Source organism: Bufo gargarizans, chromosome 5 (genome assembly GCF_014858855.1).
Source record: "Bufo gargarizans isolate SCDJY-AF-19 chromosome 5, ASM1485885v1, whole genome shotgun sequence".
NCBI lineage: Eukaryota > Metazoa > Chordata > Amphibia > Anura > Bufonidae > Bufo > Bufo gargarizans.
In genome coordinates this window covers 331,601,276-331,615,410 of record NC_058084.1, presented here as the reverse complement: position 1 = coordinate 331,615,410, position 14,135 = coordinate 331,601,276, and the positions used below count along the sequence as shown (strand labels likewise).

The window sequence follows — 14,135 nt, the reverse complement described above, 5'->3', positions numbered from 1 at the left end:
TCAGACCCCCGCCGATCAGATGCTGATGAGTATAGATTATCAGTATAAATAAAGTGCAGAACCCCTTTAAATGAAACTTCAAGTGAAGCTACTCAATTCGCTGATCCCTAAAATTGCTAGCGATACACAGTGATATTTGTCGTGTCACCTCTTGTTGCAGAACATTATTTTTTTTTTTATAATGATAGTCAATGCGACATGCTGTGAGTGAAACTCGACAGTCGCAACTAATCCATCCAAGTAAGATCACGGCATCTAAATGCGCAAAAACCCGGCTTCCTACCGATTACCCCCTGCGGCCAATGTGGGCATCGGTAGTTGCGCTGAACACTGTAAGCCTCGCTGACGAGGCTTTAAGTGTTCATGCTGCAATTCTTATTTTGGCCACCAGGTGGCATGCTAGGATAGGAAATGAGCAACTTCTAGTGTAAATCTCATTTTAAAAATCCCTGATAGAACAAAATCAAAAATTTAAAAGCATTATTTATATGCTCATATATGAGCTTCAAAATCATCACAAAAAATAAAGTTAAAAAAATATATAATAAGTTTTAATCATCCCGCTTTCCATATAATTAAATGTTATGGGGGATCTGTGGAGGACACTGTTAGGGGATGTGTGCTATGACACATAGGGCCATGAGGGGGCCAGCATAAGACACACATATAGCATCTTATGCTGGTCCCCCTCATGACCCTATGTGTCCCCTCATGTGTCCTAAACTGCGCACATAACTGGCTTTGTGTGTAAAGTATTTTACTACTGTCTGAAACAATCTCTCTCCTATTAATAAAATGGCCAGCCTCTGTACTCACTTTCACTATGAATGCACGGTAGCGAGCGGGCCGGTGTTCTGCCACTTTTCTATACCCGGACAAAAGTCTATACCCGGAAGTGATGTAGCTGCACCGGAAGTCGCTCGCTGCAGTGCATTCATAGTGACAGTGAGTACAGAGGCTGGCCATTTTATCAATAGGAGAAATATTGTTTCAGACAGTAGTGAAATACTTTACACACAAAGCCAGTTATGTGCGCGGGGCCCCTTCATATATAATCGCAGCATTTTCGGGTCGGCCAAATCGCCATATCGCATTTGGCGATTATCGCGATTCGATTATTTTTTCAATATATCGTGCAGCCCTAGTGTGCAGGATGGGTCGCCGTGGGAGCCCGCACCAAAGAGCCGCATAGAAGGGTCTAAAGAGCCGATTGTGGCTCGCGAGCCGCACTTTGCCGACCACTGGACTAGGCTAATCAAAGCGGAACTCTCCCGACATGTCTGTTGTAGTAACTGCTTGCTTTCCCCATGTAATAACAATTCTGAAACATCTATTTTTATGAATCTATGTTGTGCCATTCCTATATTATTTCTAGTAGAAGTTATGAATGAATTGCCAGCAGCTCACATTAAAGGTACCAGGTGTTACCATTTGGGGGGGTGTCCCTGTGCAGTCCAACACCCAGCAGTACCTTTACTGCAGACTGCTGGTAATTTATTTGTAAGTTTCTAGCAGGAATAATACAGGAATCGCACAACATAGATCATAAGAATAGATCCTCCAGAACTGGTATTACATGGGAATTCAAGTAGTTACTAAAACTGACATGTCTGGAGTGGTGACAGGTCCTCTTTAAGAATATTCACAGAGTTGTCCATAAGCCACTTATGTGTTGTCTTGACTGTGTGCTTAAGTTCATTGTCTTGTTGGAAGGTGAACCTTCAGCCCAGTCTGAGGTCCAGAGAACTTTGGTTCAGGTTTTCCCTAAGAATATCTCTATAGTTTGCTCCATTCAGTTTTCCCTCAACTCTGACCAGTCTCCTTGTCCCCGCTAATGAAAAACACCTCCACAGCATAATGCTGCCACCACCATGCTTCGCAGTAGGGATGGTATTGGGTAGTGTCTAGTTTCCTCCAAACATGACGCTTAGAATTGAGGCCAAAAAGTTCAATCTTGGTTTCATCAACCAGATAATCTTGTTTCTCACAGTCTGTGAGTCCTTTAAGTGCCTTTTTTACAAATTTTCATGTGTCTTTTTAGGCATTTTTTATGGCCAATAAGACATAAAGCCCAGATTGGTGAAGTGGTGCAGTAATGGTTGACCTTCTAGGAGTTTCCACCATCTGCATACAGGATCTTTGGAGCTCAACCGGTGTGGCCATTAGGTTCTTGGTCACCTTTCTTGCCAAGGCACTTCTCCCTTTAGTTTGGTGGGGCAGCCAGCTCTAGGAAGAGTATTGGTTGTTCCAAACCTCTTCCTTAAAGAATTATGAAAAGCCATTGTGCTCTTGAAAACAATAAGTGCGGCAGAATGTTTTTAGTACCTTGAGCTCTGTAGGCAGCTGACTTCTACAGCCAGGTCTTTCCTCTTTATGGCTTGGTTTTTGCTCTGCATTGTCAGCTGTGAGACCTTATATAGGCAGAGAGGTGTCTTTCCAAATCATGTCCAATCAACTGAAATGATCATAGTTGGACTTGGTCAAGGTGTAGAAACATCTCAGCTAATCAAGAGAAATATGGTAGAAAGCCCCCAGAGCAAAATTTCAAGTGTCATGGCAAGGGGTCTGAATACTTATGTCCATGAAAAGTTTTAGTTTTTCCTTTTTAATACATTTGCAAACATTTCTAAAATTGTTTTCACTTTCTCATTAAGGAGAATTGAGTGCAGATTGAGGAGAGAAAATTAGATCTTTGATTTTTTTCAGCACAAGGCCACAACATAACAAAATATGAAAAAAGTGAAAGGGTCTGAAGACTTTCCAAATACACTGTACCTTGCGCTCTAATTTATACTTTGTGTTTACATATATTTGCATAGGTTTCGTGTCTTACTAGGGGTGAGCAAGTACAACCTTACTCATTTAGAACTTGATGGCAGCAACGCATCTCAAAAAACGTTGAGACATTGTGTAGCATCCTCTCTTCTTTTTACAACAGTCTGTAAACCTCTGGGAAGTGAGCAGACCAATTGCTGGAGTTTTGGGAGAGGAATGTTGTCCCATTCTTGATGTAGGATTCTAGCTGCTCAATAGTCCTGGGTTGTCTTTGCTGGATTTTTCCTCTCATGATGTGCCTAAACTGTTTTTCGATTGGTGAACGGTCTGGACTGCAAGCAGGCCAGTTCTGCACCTGGACTCTTCTTTTGGGAAGCCATCCTGTTGTAATGGATTCAATAGGTGATTTAGCATTATCTTTCTAAATTAAACAAGACCTTCCCTTATAGACATCTGAATGGGATCATTTCTGGTTCTAAAACCTCTATATACTGTTCAGCATTTATAGTGCCCTTCCAGATGTGTATGCTGCCTACTCCATACGCATTAATGCAACCCCAAACCATCAGGGATGTATCTTTTTGTACTACGCACTGATAACAAGCTGGTTGGTCCCTCTGCTCTTGAGCTCACAGCATCCATGGTTTTCAAAAATAATTTCAAATTTTGATTCATCTGTCCACAACAATTTTCCATTTTGCCTCAGTCCATTTTAGATGAGTGTTGTCCCAGAGAAGATGGCGGAGTTTCTAGATCAAATTGACGTATGGCTTCTTCTTTGCGTGATACAGCTTTAACTTGCATTTGTAGATTGCACAATGAGCTGTGTTTATAAACAGTGATTTTTGGAAGTGTTCCTGAGATTCTGCAGTGTTTTCCAGTACAGAATCATGCCTGTTTTTTATGCAGCGCCGCCCCTTGCATCCATAGTTTTCTCCAGATTCTCTGAATCTTTTTATGCTATTATATACTATAGATGGTGGGCTATTCAAAGCCTTTGCAATTTTATATTCAGGAAAATTTTTCTGTAACTTGCACAATCTTTCTACACAGTTTTTCGCAGATTGGTGAACCTCTGCCCATCTTTGCCTCGTCCTCTCTAACATGCTCTTTTTATACCCAGTCGTGTGACTTAGTTGCAAAGCTGTTTTTTATTAGTAACACTTACTTTTCCAGCCTTTGTTGAGATGTGTTGCTGCCATCAAGTTCTTAATGATTTTTATTTTTTTTTAAAGAAATGGTAAATGTCTCACTTTCTCTCTATGGTGAATAAAATATGGGTCTGTGAGATTTGCAGATCATTGCATTCTGTTTTAATTTACATTTATATAGCGTCCCAACTTTTTTGGAATTGTGATTGTAAAAAAATGTTTGGTGAGAAATGAAAGTCCCATATGGGTGATAAATCAAATACATCAGTATCTAGTAGAGATCCATTACTGTAGGATTTATTGTAAATTGCTTTACTGCGGCTGCACAGTGACAGAATAATGCATGTAGTGGTGTCATAGTGATTGTACACTGCAGACCCTTTTCTTCAGAAAACTGCAGTCACATACAGGTCCTTCTAAAAAAATTAGCATATTGTGATAAAGTTCATTATTTTCTGTAATGTATGCGATAAACATTAGACTTTCATATATTTTAGATTCATTACACACAACTGAAGTAGTTCAAGCCTTTTATTGTTTTAATATTGATGATTTTGGCATACAGCTCATGAAAACCCAAAATTCCTATCTCAAAAAATTAGCATATCATGAAAAGGTTCTCTAAACGAGCTATTAACCTAATCATCTGAATCGACTAATTAACTCTAAACACCTGCAAAAGATTCCTGAGGCTTTTAAAAACTCCCAGCCTGGTTCATTCAACTCCCAGCATATTTTATCCGACCAATAAAAGAAAAGTGTTTTTAATACAAAAAAAGTCAACCTTCAAATAATTATGTCAGTTATGCACTCAATACTTGGTCGGGAATCCTTTTGCAGAAATGACTGCTTCAATGCGGCGTGGCAAGGAGGCAATCAGCCTGTGGCACTGCTGAGGTGTTATGGAGGCCCAGGATGCTTCGATAGCGGCCTTAAGCTCATCCAGAGTGTTGGGTCTTGCGTCTCTCAACTTTCTCTTCCCAATATCCCACAGATTCTCTATGGGGTTCAGGTCAGGAGAGTTGGCAGGCCAATTGAGCACAGTAATACCATGGTCAGTAAACCATTTACCAGTGGTTTTGGCACTGTGAGCAAGTGCCAGGTCGTGCTGAAAAATGAAATCTTCATCTCCATAAAGCTTTTCAGCAGATGGAAGTATAAAGTGCTCCAAAATCTCCTGATAGCTAGCTGCATTGACCCTGCCCTTGATAAAACACAGTGGACCAACACCAGCAGCTGACATGGCACCCCAGACCATCACTGACTGTGGGTACTTGACACTGGACTTCAGGCATTTTGGCATTTCCCTCTCCCCAGTCTTCCTCCAGACTCTGGCACCTTGATTTCCAAATGACATGCAAAATTTGCTTTCATCCGAAAAAAGTACTTTGGACCACTGAGCAACAGTCCAGTGCTGCTTCTCTGTAGCCCAGGTCAGGCGCTTCTGCCGCTGTTTATGGTTCAAAAGTGGCTTGACCTGGGGAATGCGGCACCTGTAGCCCATTTCCTGCACACGCCTGTACACGGTGGCTCTGGATGTTTCTACTCCAGACTCAGTCCACTGCTTCCGCAGGTCCCCCAAGGTCTGGAATCGGTCCTTCTCCACAATCTTCCTCAGGGTCCGGTCACCTCTTCTCGTTGTGCAGCGTTTTCTGCCACACTTTTTCCTTCCCACAGACTTCCCATTGAGGTGCCTTGATACAGCACTCTGGGAACAGCCTATTCGTTCAGAAATTTCTTTCTGTGTCTTACCCTTTTGCTTGAGGGTGTCAATGATGGCCTTCTGGACAGCAGTCAGGTCGGCAGTCTTACCCATGATTGCGGTTTTGAGTAATGAACCAGGCTGGGAGTTTTTAAAAGCCTCAGGAATCTTTTGCAGGTGTTTAGAGTTAATTAGTTGATTCAGATGATTAGGTTAATAGCTCGTTTAGAGAACCTTTTCATGATATGCTAATTTTTTTAGATAGGAATTTGGGGTTTTCATGAGCTGTATGCCAAAATCATCAATATTAAAACAATAAAAGGCTTGAACTACTTCAGTTGTGTGTAATGAATCTAAAATATATGAAAGTCTAATGTTTATCGCATACATTACAGAAAATAATGAACTTTATCACAATATGCAAATTTTTTGAGAAGGACCTGTACTGTATATAAATCCTTGGCATGGAAATATGAGCCATAGCAATATATGCTTCTCTGTCCTGACTGGTCTTATGATCTTTCTTCTTACCCTTAAGGATGAAATTACCAAAGTCCGTGCAAATAACAAATTAGACTTTAATTTGGAGAAAAGCAAAATTAAAGAAATGGTAAGCATCACCTCTGTAGTGTTATATGTTTCTTTATTTTCAAAACTCTTGAGTAAGAAATTAGTATTTTCCTTCAATTTATGGTTTCTATGTATGTATATATTCATTTAAAGGGGTTGTCCCATCTCAAAACAGTCTTGCCTGCTAATAAAACCTCATATTCATTTTTTATTATTGGAAAGCTCTTGCTTGGAACAGAATCAATCCCTAATATATATATATATATATATATTTTTTTTTTTTTTTTACTTAAGTCATTTTTATTAACCTATTTAAAATTTTACAAACACAGAACCCCAACACCCCCCTACCCTCCCCCCTCATAACATCTTGATGATGCTCTCCATCCTCCACATTCCTCACCACCCGACCCCACCATCATGTCTTTGTGATAAATACATGCTCCTTCCCTACAGCACTCTCAACAATACTGCGCCGAACCTTGATCCTGTGGGTAAAAGTACATTTTGTCATCAGACACAACTTCCCCTTATTAAATAGTGGAGAGACATTCCCCAGATCCTGCAAGAGACCGCCAATCACGGATCCAGCTACACACATCAGGCATTAGTACCCCTCACACCAGTCCCAGACGGTATCTCTGGAGTTCCCTGGATGCCAGCCCTGGGGCGTCAATCCAAGGAGTCCACAGTTTCTCAAATTTGGTCATAGCACCCCTCTTTCTATAGACCCCTCTTTCTAAATTAATTAGCCAGTTAATCTTGGCTATATATTCGGTTCTACTAGGACTACACTCATCTAGCCAATGCTGGGCAATCAACTTGCGAGCCATATATAACATTCTGGCCACTGCTACCTTTCTGGGTTCAGTGATTGGCAGATCTTCCACATATCCCAATATACAAACAAATGGGGTCACATCCAATGTAACTTCATATAGAGAGTTAATGAGATGCAGCACAGCGCACCAAAAGCCCTCCAGGGCCGAGCATGACCACAACATGTGTAACATACCTGCATTCACCTCCCCACATCACGGTCAGTCCTATATTAAATGGAAACTGAGGGGTTCTGTAAACCCGATGAATAAGGTACAATTGTGACAACCTATGAGTGAGAGCTGTGGAGTCCTCTCCAATATCTCCTGCCGCTGGTTTTCCTCTAACGGCCCCACCTCTACTTCCCATTTTGTCTCTATTATAAAATGTAATTAGATTGCTATCTGAACCATATTGATTGTCACATAACGGACGGACAAAAACACAAGATCCAAAGAGGTTGACGTAGCTGATTCGAACAACCCCCATCATAGGTCTGCTGGAGGGATGGAAGCATAGTCTGCACGTGGTTCTTCTTGTGTTCTCCCTGATTTTCCTAGTGACACCACAGCTGAACTTACACTGGATGGCATGCTGGGTGGTACTCTGGTGGCATTCCCATTATGACGTGTACTCTCATGCAGTGTACAGATAACTATAGAATGCCTAATTAAAAGTGCTTTGCATTGGCAAAGTAATGCTTCCATAAGGGCTCTTTCACACTTGCGTATTTCTTTTCCGGCATAGAGTTCCGTCGTCGGGGCTCTATGCCGGAAAAATCCTGATCAGGATTATTCCCATGCATTCTGAATGGAGAGAAATCCGTTCAGGATGCATCAGGATGTCTTCAGTTCAGGACCGGTACGTTTTTTGGCCGGAGAAAATACTGTTTTTTGCTCCGGCCAAAAATCCTGAACACTTGCCGCAAGGCCGGATCCGGAATTAATGCCCATTGAAAGTCATTAATCCGGATCCGGCCTTAAGCTAAAGGTTGTTTCGGCGCATTACCGGATCCGACATTTAGCTTTTTCTGAATGGTTACCATGGCTGCCAGGACGCTAAAGTCCTGTTTGCCATGGTAAAGTGTAGTGGGGAGCGGGGGAGCAGTATACTTACCGTCCGTGTGGCTCCCGGGGCGCTTCAGAGTGATGTAAGGGCACTCCACACGCATGGATGACGTGATCGCATGGATCACGTCATCCATGCGCATGGGGCGCTCTGACGTCATTCTGGAGCGCCCCGGGAGCCGCACGGACAGTAAGTATACTGCTCCCCACTACTACTATGGCAACCAGGACTTTAATAGCGTCCTGGCTGCCATAGAAACACTGAACGCATTTTGAAGACTGATCAGTATTCAAATGCTTTCAGTTCACTTGCGGTGTTACGGAGTCGGTGGGCACTTCCGGCAAATGGAGTACACAACGGATCTGGACAACGCAAGTGTGAAAGAGCCCTAAGGGTACCTGAATAATAATGTCATATTGTGCTTGGGGCTACAGTACCCTGCAACAGTAATATACTACACAATGCCTATGTAGCAGTGGCATAAACCTTACAGTGCTCTTATACTGTACCAACATACTGTAATCAAATACCAGCTCCATACATAGAATAATTTCATAGTGCTGTGCAATATCTAAAAAATATTGATATACAGTTATTTTAAAGGGGTTTTCCGAGTGTTTACTAGAGATCACCTATCCTCAGGATAGGTCATTAGTATCTAATCGTTGAGGGTTCGACACCCGAAACCTCCACCAATCAACTGTTAGAAGAGTGCAAGTGAATGGTGCTGAGCTGCAATACCAAGCACACCCGCTGTCCAGTATACGGTGCTGTGCTTGGTAAGCTGCGAGGAGGCTGCGGCACTTACCAGAGCATCGCAGCCTGTTCAAACAGCTGATTGGCAGGGGTGGAGGGAGTCGGACCCCCACCAATCACATACTGATGACCTGTCCGGAGGATAAATCATCAGTATTAAACACTTGGACAACCCCTTTAAGGTTTATGATGGTCTTAAGCCTCACTTCCAGGCCATCTCTGGAAACTGCATGCGCAGCTAACTTCCATTCACCGATGCGGTACTTCCGAAACTAGTCAAGTGTCTGCTCGCTCTAATGTTAAGTAATGAACGAAGAGGAGGCTACACATACACATGAAGAAACATCAAACTAAACAGTATCACAACTAAGTAGACAACTAAGGAACTGATTTTATGACTTCTTATAGAAGTAAACTTTCAATATGATGTTGGTTACTATTGTAATGGAATGAGACATTAATATATTTATGTTCCCATTTTTCACATAGTTTGCAGACAATGTGCGGAAACTTGTGGAACTTCGAACAGAAATAGTAGAAATGGTAAGAACTATATTCATGTATAGTGGGCAACAATATACAGCCGATATACATACAGGGAGTGCAGAATTATTAGGCAAGTTGTATTTTTGAGGATTAATTTTATTATTGAACAACAACCATGTTCTCAATGAACCCAAAAAACTAATTAATATCAAAGCTGAATATTTTTGGAAGTAGTTTTTAGTTTGTTTTTAGTTTTAGCTATTTTAGGGGGATATCTGTGTGTGCAGGTGACTATTACTGTGCATAATTATTAGGCAACTTAACAAAAAACAAATATATACCCATTTCAATTATTTATTTTTACCAGTGAAACCAATATAACATCTCAACATTCACAAATATACATTTCTGACATTCAAAAACAAAACAAAAACAAATCAGTGACCAATATAGCCACCTTTCTTTGCAAGGACACTCAAAAGCCTGCCATCCATGGATTCTGTCAGTGTTTTGATCTGTTCACCATCAACATTGCGTGCAGCAGCAACCACAGCCTCCCAGACACTGTTCAGAGAGGTGTACTGTTTTCCCTCCTTGTAAATCTCACATTTGATGATGGACTACAGGTTCTCAATGGGGTTCAGATCAGGTGAACAAGGAGGCCATGTCATTAGATTTTCTTATTTTATACCCTTTCTTGCCAGCCACGCTGTGGAGTACTTGGACGCGTGTGATGGAGCATTGTCCTGCATGAAAATCATGTTTTTCTTGAAGGATGCAGACTTCTTCCTGTACCACTGCTTGAAGAAGGTGTCTTCCAGAAACTGGCAGTAGGACTGGGAGTTGAGCTTGACTCCATCCTCAACCCGAAAAGGCCCCACAAGCTCATCTTTGATGATACCAGCCCAAACCAGTACTCCACCTCCACCTTGCTGGCGTCTGAGTCGGACTGCAGCTCTCTGCCCTTTACCAATCCAGCCACGGGCCCATCCATCTGGCCCATCAAGACTCACTCTCATTTCATCAGTCCATAAAACCTTAGAAAAATCAGTCTTGAGATATTTCTTGGCCCAGTCTTGACGTTTCAGCTTGTGTGTCTTGTTCAGTGGTGGTCGTCTTTCAGCCTTTCTTACCTTGGCCATGTCTCTGAGTATTGCACACCTTGTGCTTTTGGGCACTCCAGTGATGTTGCAGCTCTGAAATATGGCCAAACTGGTGGCAAGTGGCATCTTGGCAGCTGCACGCTTGACTTTTCTCAGTTCATGGGCAGTTATTTTGTGCCTTGGTTTTTCCACACGCTTCTTGCGACCCTGTTGACTATTTTGAATGAAACGCTTGATTGTTCAATGATCACGCTTCAGAAGCTTTGCAATTTTAATAGTGCTGCATCCCTCTGCAAGATATCTCACTATTTTTGACTTTTCTGAGCCTGTCAAGTCCTTCTTTTGACCCATTTTGCCAAAGGAAAGGAAGTTGCCTAATAATTATGCACACCTGATATAGGGTGTTGATGTCATTAGACCACATCCCTTCTCATTACAGAGATGCACATCACCTAATATGCTTAATTGGTAGTAGGCTTTCGAGCCTATACAGCTTGGAGTAAGACAACATGCATAAAGAGGATGATGTGGTCAAAATACTCATTTGCCTAATAATTCTGCACTCCCTGTAATACAAGTTTGCTGAAACAGCTGAGTTCGAGCAGCGCAGTAGATGTCATCCAGAACATTTCTTCTGACACAGATGGAAAATTATCACTAAAAGGGGATGTCCACATTCATTAAAAACTTGGGCAGCCCCTGTAATTGTTCTAAAATAAAATAAAAAAATAAAAAATCTGTAATGTCCTCCCCCTCCTTTTCTTGGCAGTTTTACAGGGGCAGTCGAGTTTTATTTGACTTGGACAACCCCTTTAAAACTTAAAGGAGTTATCTATGATCTATAATGCCTCCCTCATATGCCCGGGCCCTTGTACTTACCTCGGTCCCCTGCACCTGCATCGCTTCGGATAGCATCGGGGGGGGGGGGGGCGAGGTAAGTACAACCTCTGTGAGGTGCCCGGTCATATGGGAGGCATTACAGATCTTGGATAACCCCTTTGTAATCCGGCAGGTACAAGTTATCCCCTATCCACAGGGGATAACTATCAGATTGGTGGAGGTCCTACCACTGAGAGTACTGCCCTTGGCTATCTCCGGAACTTCTATAGAAATGAATGGAGTGGCTGAGCGCATGTGCTCGTGATCGGAGGGGGTCCCAGCGGTAGGACCACCACCGATCTGATACTTAACCCCTATACTGTGGATAGGGGATTACTTCTACCTACCAGAATACCCCTTTAAAGCTTCCTCTTTTGCAACTAATAACTCCAGTGAGTTTTCCAGTATTTATAAATGCATGGGTTTGGGCTCGAACTTGCAAAATAACAGACACGTCCTAGCATTTCTACTGCTAATGCACCTCAGCACACATCGAGGGACAACAAAAGCTGCAGAGGCCCGGAGCATTTTTTAAAGGGTTTTCCACGCTTGGGTGAGTGCTCAGGCCTCTTCCTCGGCCTGTGACGTCACATCCATCAGTCACACAGCCTTTCTGCAGCTCATTCTTATTCATGTGAACAGAGCACTTTACAGAAGACAGGAGCGTGCTAGATATCCTATGAAGGGGTGCAGTGCTCGTTGTAGCACCCTGGTCTTCAAACAACTGATTGGCAGGGGTGCTGGCACTCAGACTCCCACCAATCTGATATTGTTGACCTCTCCTGAGGAAAGGCCATAACATTGAAGCCCCGGAAAACCCCTTTAAGGTCAAATTCGTAGATTTTTATTTTATGGAAAAAAAAAGCTTGTACAGCATTTTCCTTCCCAGTCTCTTGGTGCTCTCTGTGTCATTCTAGTCCTGATACAACATCATGTGACATTGTAGCATGTTATCACATAATGACATTTCATTGGGACTGGCGTGACTTCGAGAACACCATGGATGTTGGGACGATGATGTTTAGGGCCCTTTTACATGCTGGTACTCAGAAAAGAACATTCATTCGCCCGATCATTGCCAGTCATTCACGTGATCACTTTTTATGTGGCATTATAAACGCTCAGCAGCACATCTTCCTGTGTAATCCAATGACAAATGTAAGCCGTAAGAAGCCAGATGATCACATTACCAATCCTTCGTCCCCGTACTAACAATAATTGCTGCATATAAACGCAGGTAAGCTGTTGTGGTCGATTGCCGCTTGTTACCTGCCCATGTAAAAGGACCCATAGTCCCGAAGCTGTCCCGAAAAAGCAGAAAACAAACAACTGCCAGCTCTCACAATCTGATTTCTATGGACTTTCCTGCTGCTTCTATTGCTGCTAGTTGATCTACATGTTGGTGACATCAGCTGACTGGTGACATGCAGAATGTGCTTCCATGGCTGGATAAATGATGGGGCCTGCACGGGTCATAAAGTGCTCTGGTCCTTTCTGAATTGAAGTTCTAGAGAGAAATAGGCTACAGATTCATTGTAAGATGCAGTCTAGTTATATTGTGTGTTGTTCTACTGTCACCGGAGTCATAGTACATAGGTGCTTACAGAAAACCTACACATAACGTGTCAAATCTAGTTCAGTCCAATGAATCATACAGTATAATTTCATATTATAGGTTACCATAAAGATGATTATTGCCTCACCTTAAAACATGACTAATTCCAAACGTGCTTGTCCTGTTTCATAGTATGATATGATGGGGCTGCGACCTCGGGGTGCACCGTAATAGTGACATTTGTCACTTACATTCCTCTGAAGGAATTTACATTCCACAATTACAGCAGGAATAGGAATGGATATAAATACAGTATATAGATATATATATAGCCAAAAGCAACGAACACAAAGTTACAAAACAACCAAAGTACTGTATTTGGTAGCCATCATTCTTTATTTCACATGTAAGATAAGGAAAAGTTTGCGTTTTGATTTATGACTTAATACAGAAAATGGAACAGAAATGTCAGGAGTGGAGCCTAAATCAAATATTTCCATTTCACCACCATGACGGCAACCAATTAGAGAGATTGACCCCTAACCTCTGTAGGGGCAGGAACAGAGGTTAAATCTCCCCCTCCCACCACCGTTCACCAGTGTGTTCCTGCCCCTACAGCGGTCAGGACAGAGGAAGACCTCTCTGCCGGTCAGGGAGGTGAAAAGGATTTGAGTTTATTGTTTTTTCTTACCTTGGCACCGCATCGGAAGTTAGCGCTTTCCTTGCGGTATTATGCTCCCAGGTACGTCCCCGGGCCTCCGGCGGTATAGTCCAATGCTGGCAGGGTGACGGAGGGGTCACGCTTCCTGTTAATCAGGAGCCTACCCTGATGCTGCCATCTGCCTCCTATCTCCTAGTGAGACTAGCAAGCATTGATGCAAGTGACGTGCAGGTCACGGGAGTCCAACGTCACTTCCGGGTTCAAGACACATGCGCATACCCGGAAGTGGTTTTAAGTCCAGGGCCCGGCGGCACAGGGTGAGATCCATTCTACAGGTCTCTTGAGCTGGTGCCAGGAGAAAGATATCGGGCCCCGAGATGCAGCCGTCCAGGGAGCTTGAGACTCCTTCTCAGCAAACAGTGAGTTCCCCATGGGGATGTGTGTGGCAGCTGACTTTGAATGTATGTGGGGGCCATGCATTATCGGCATCTGGGCCTTGTGTTCTCTGCGTCGGCGGAGGGACGATGTTTTTCTTCCCCTCTCCCTTAATGTAATGGCTCCTGTATGTATTTTTAGTCAGTAGGCCAATGGCATATACAGTCGGGTCCAT

The 14,135-nt window shown here is 42.8% G+C and overlaps 1 protein-coding gene across 2 annotated transcripts in view; it reads left to right on the top strand.

Moving 5' to 3' along the window:
- The window catches only part of MCUR1 (mitochondrial calcium uniporter regulator 1), an 82,539-nt gene that overhangs the window by 30,060 nt on the left and 38,344 nt on the right, over window positions 1-14,135 (top strand). For both annotated transcript variants that reach the window (XR_006390103.1, XM_044295250.1), the window contains exons 6-7: window positions 6,167-6,238; window positions 9,331-9,384. Coding sequence is in view for 1 of the 2 variants with exons in the window: in XM_044295250.1 (XP_044151185.1) it covers window positions 6,167-6,238; window positions 9,331-9,384 (126 nt within the window). In the remaining variant the exon portion in view is untranslated. The remainder of the gene's footprint in view (window positions 1-6,166; window positions 6,239-9,330; window positions 9,385-14,135) is intronic.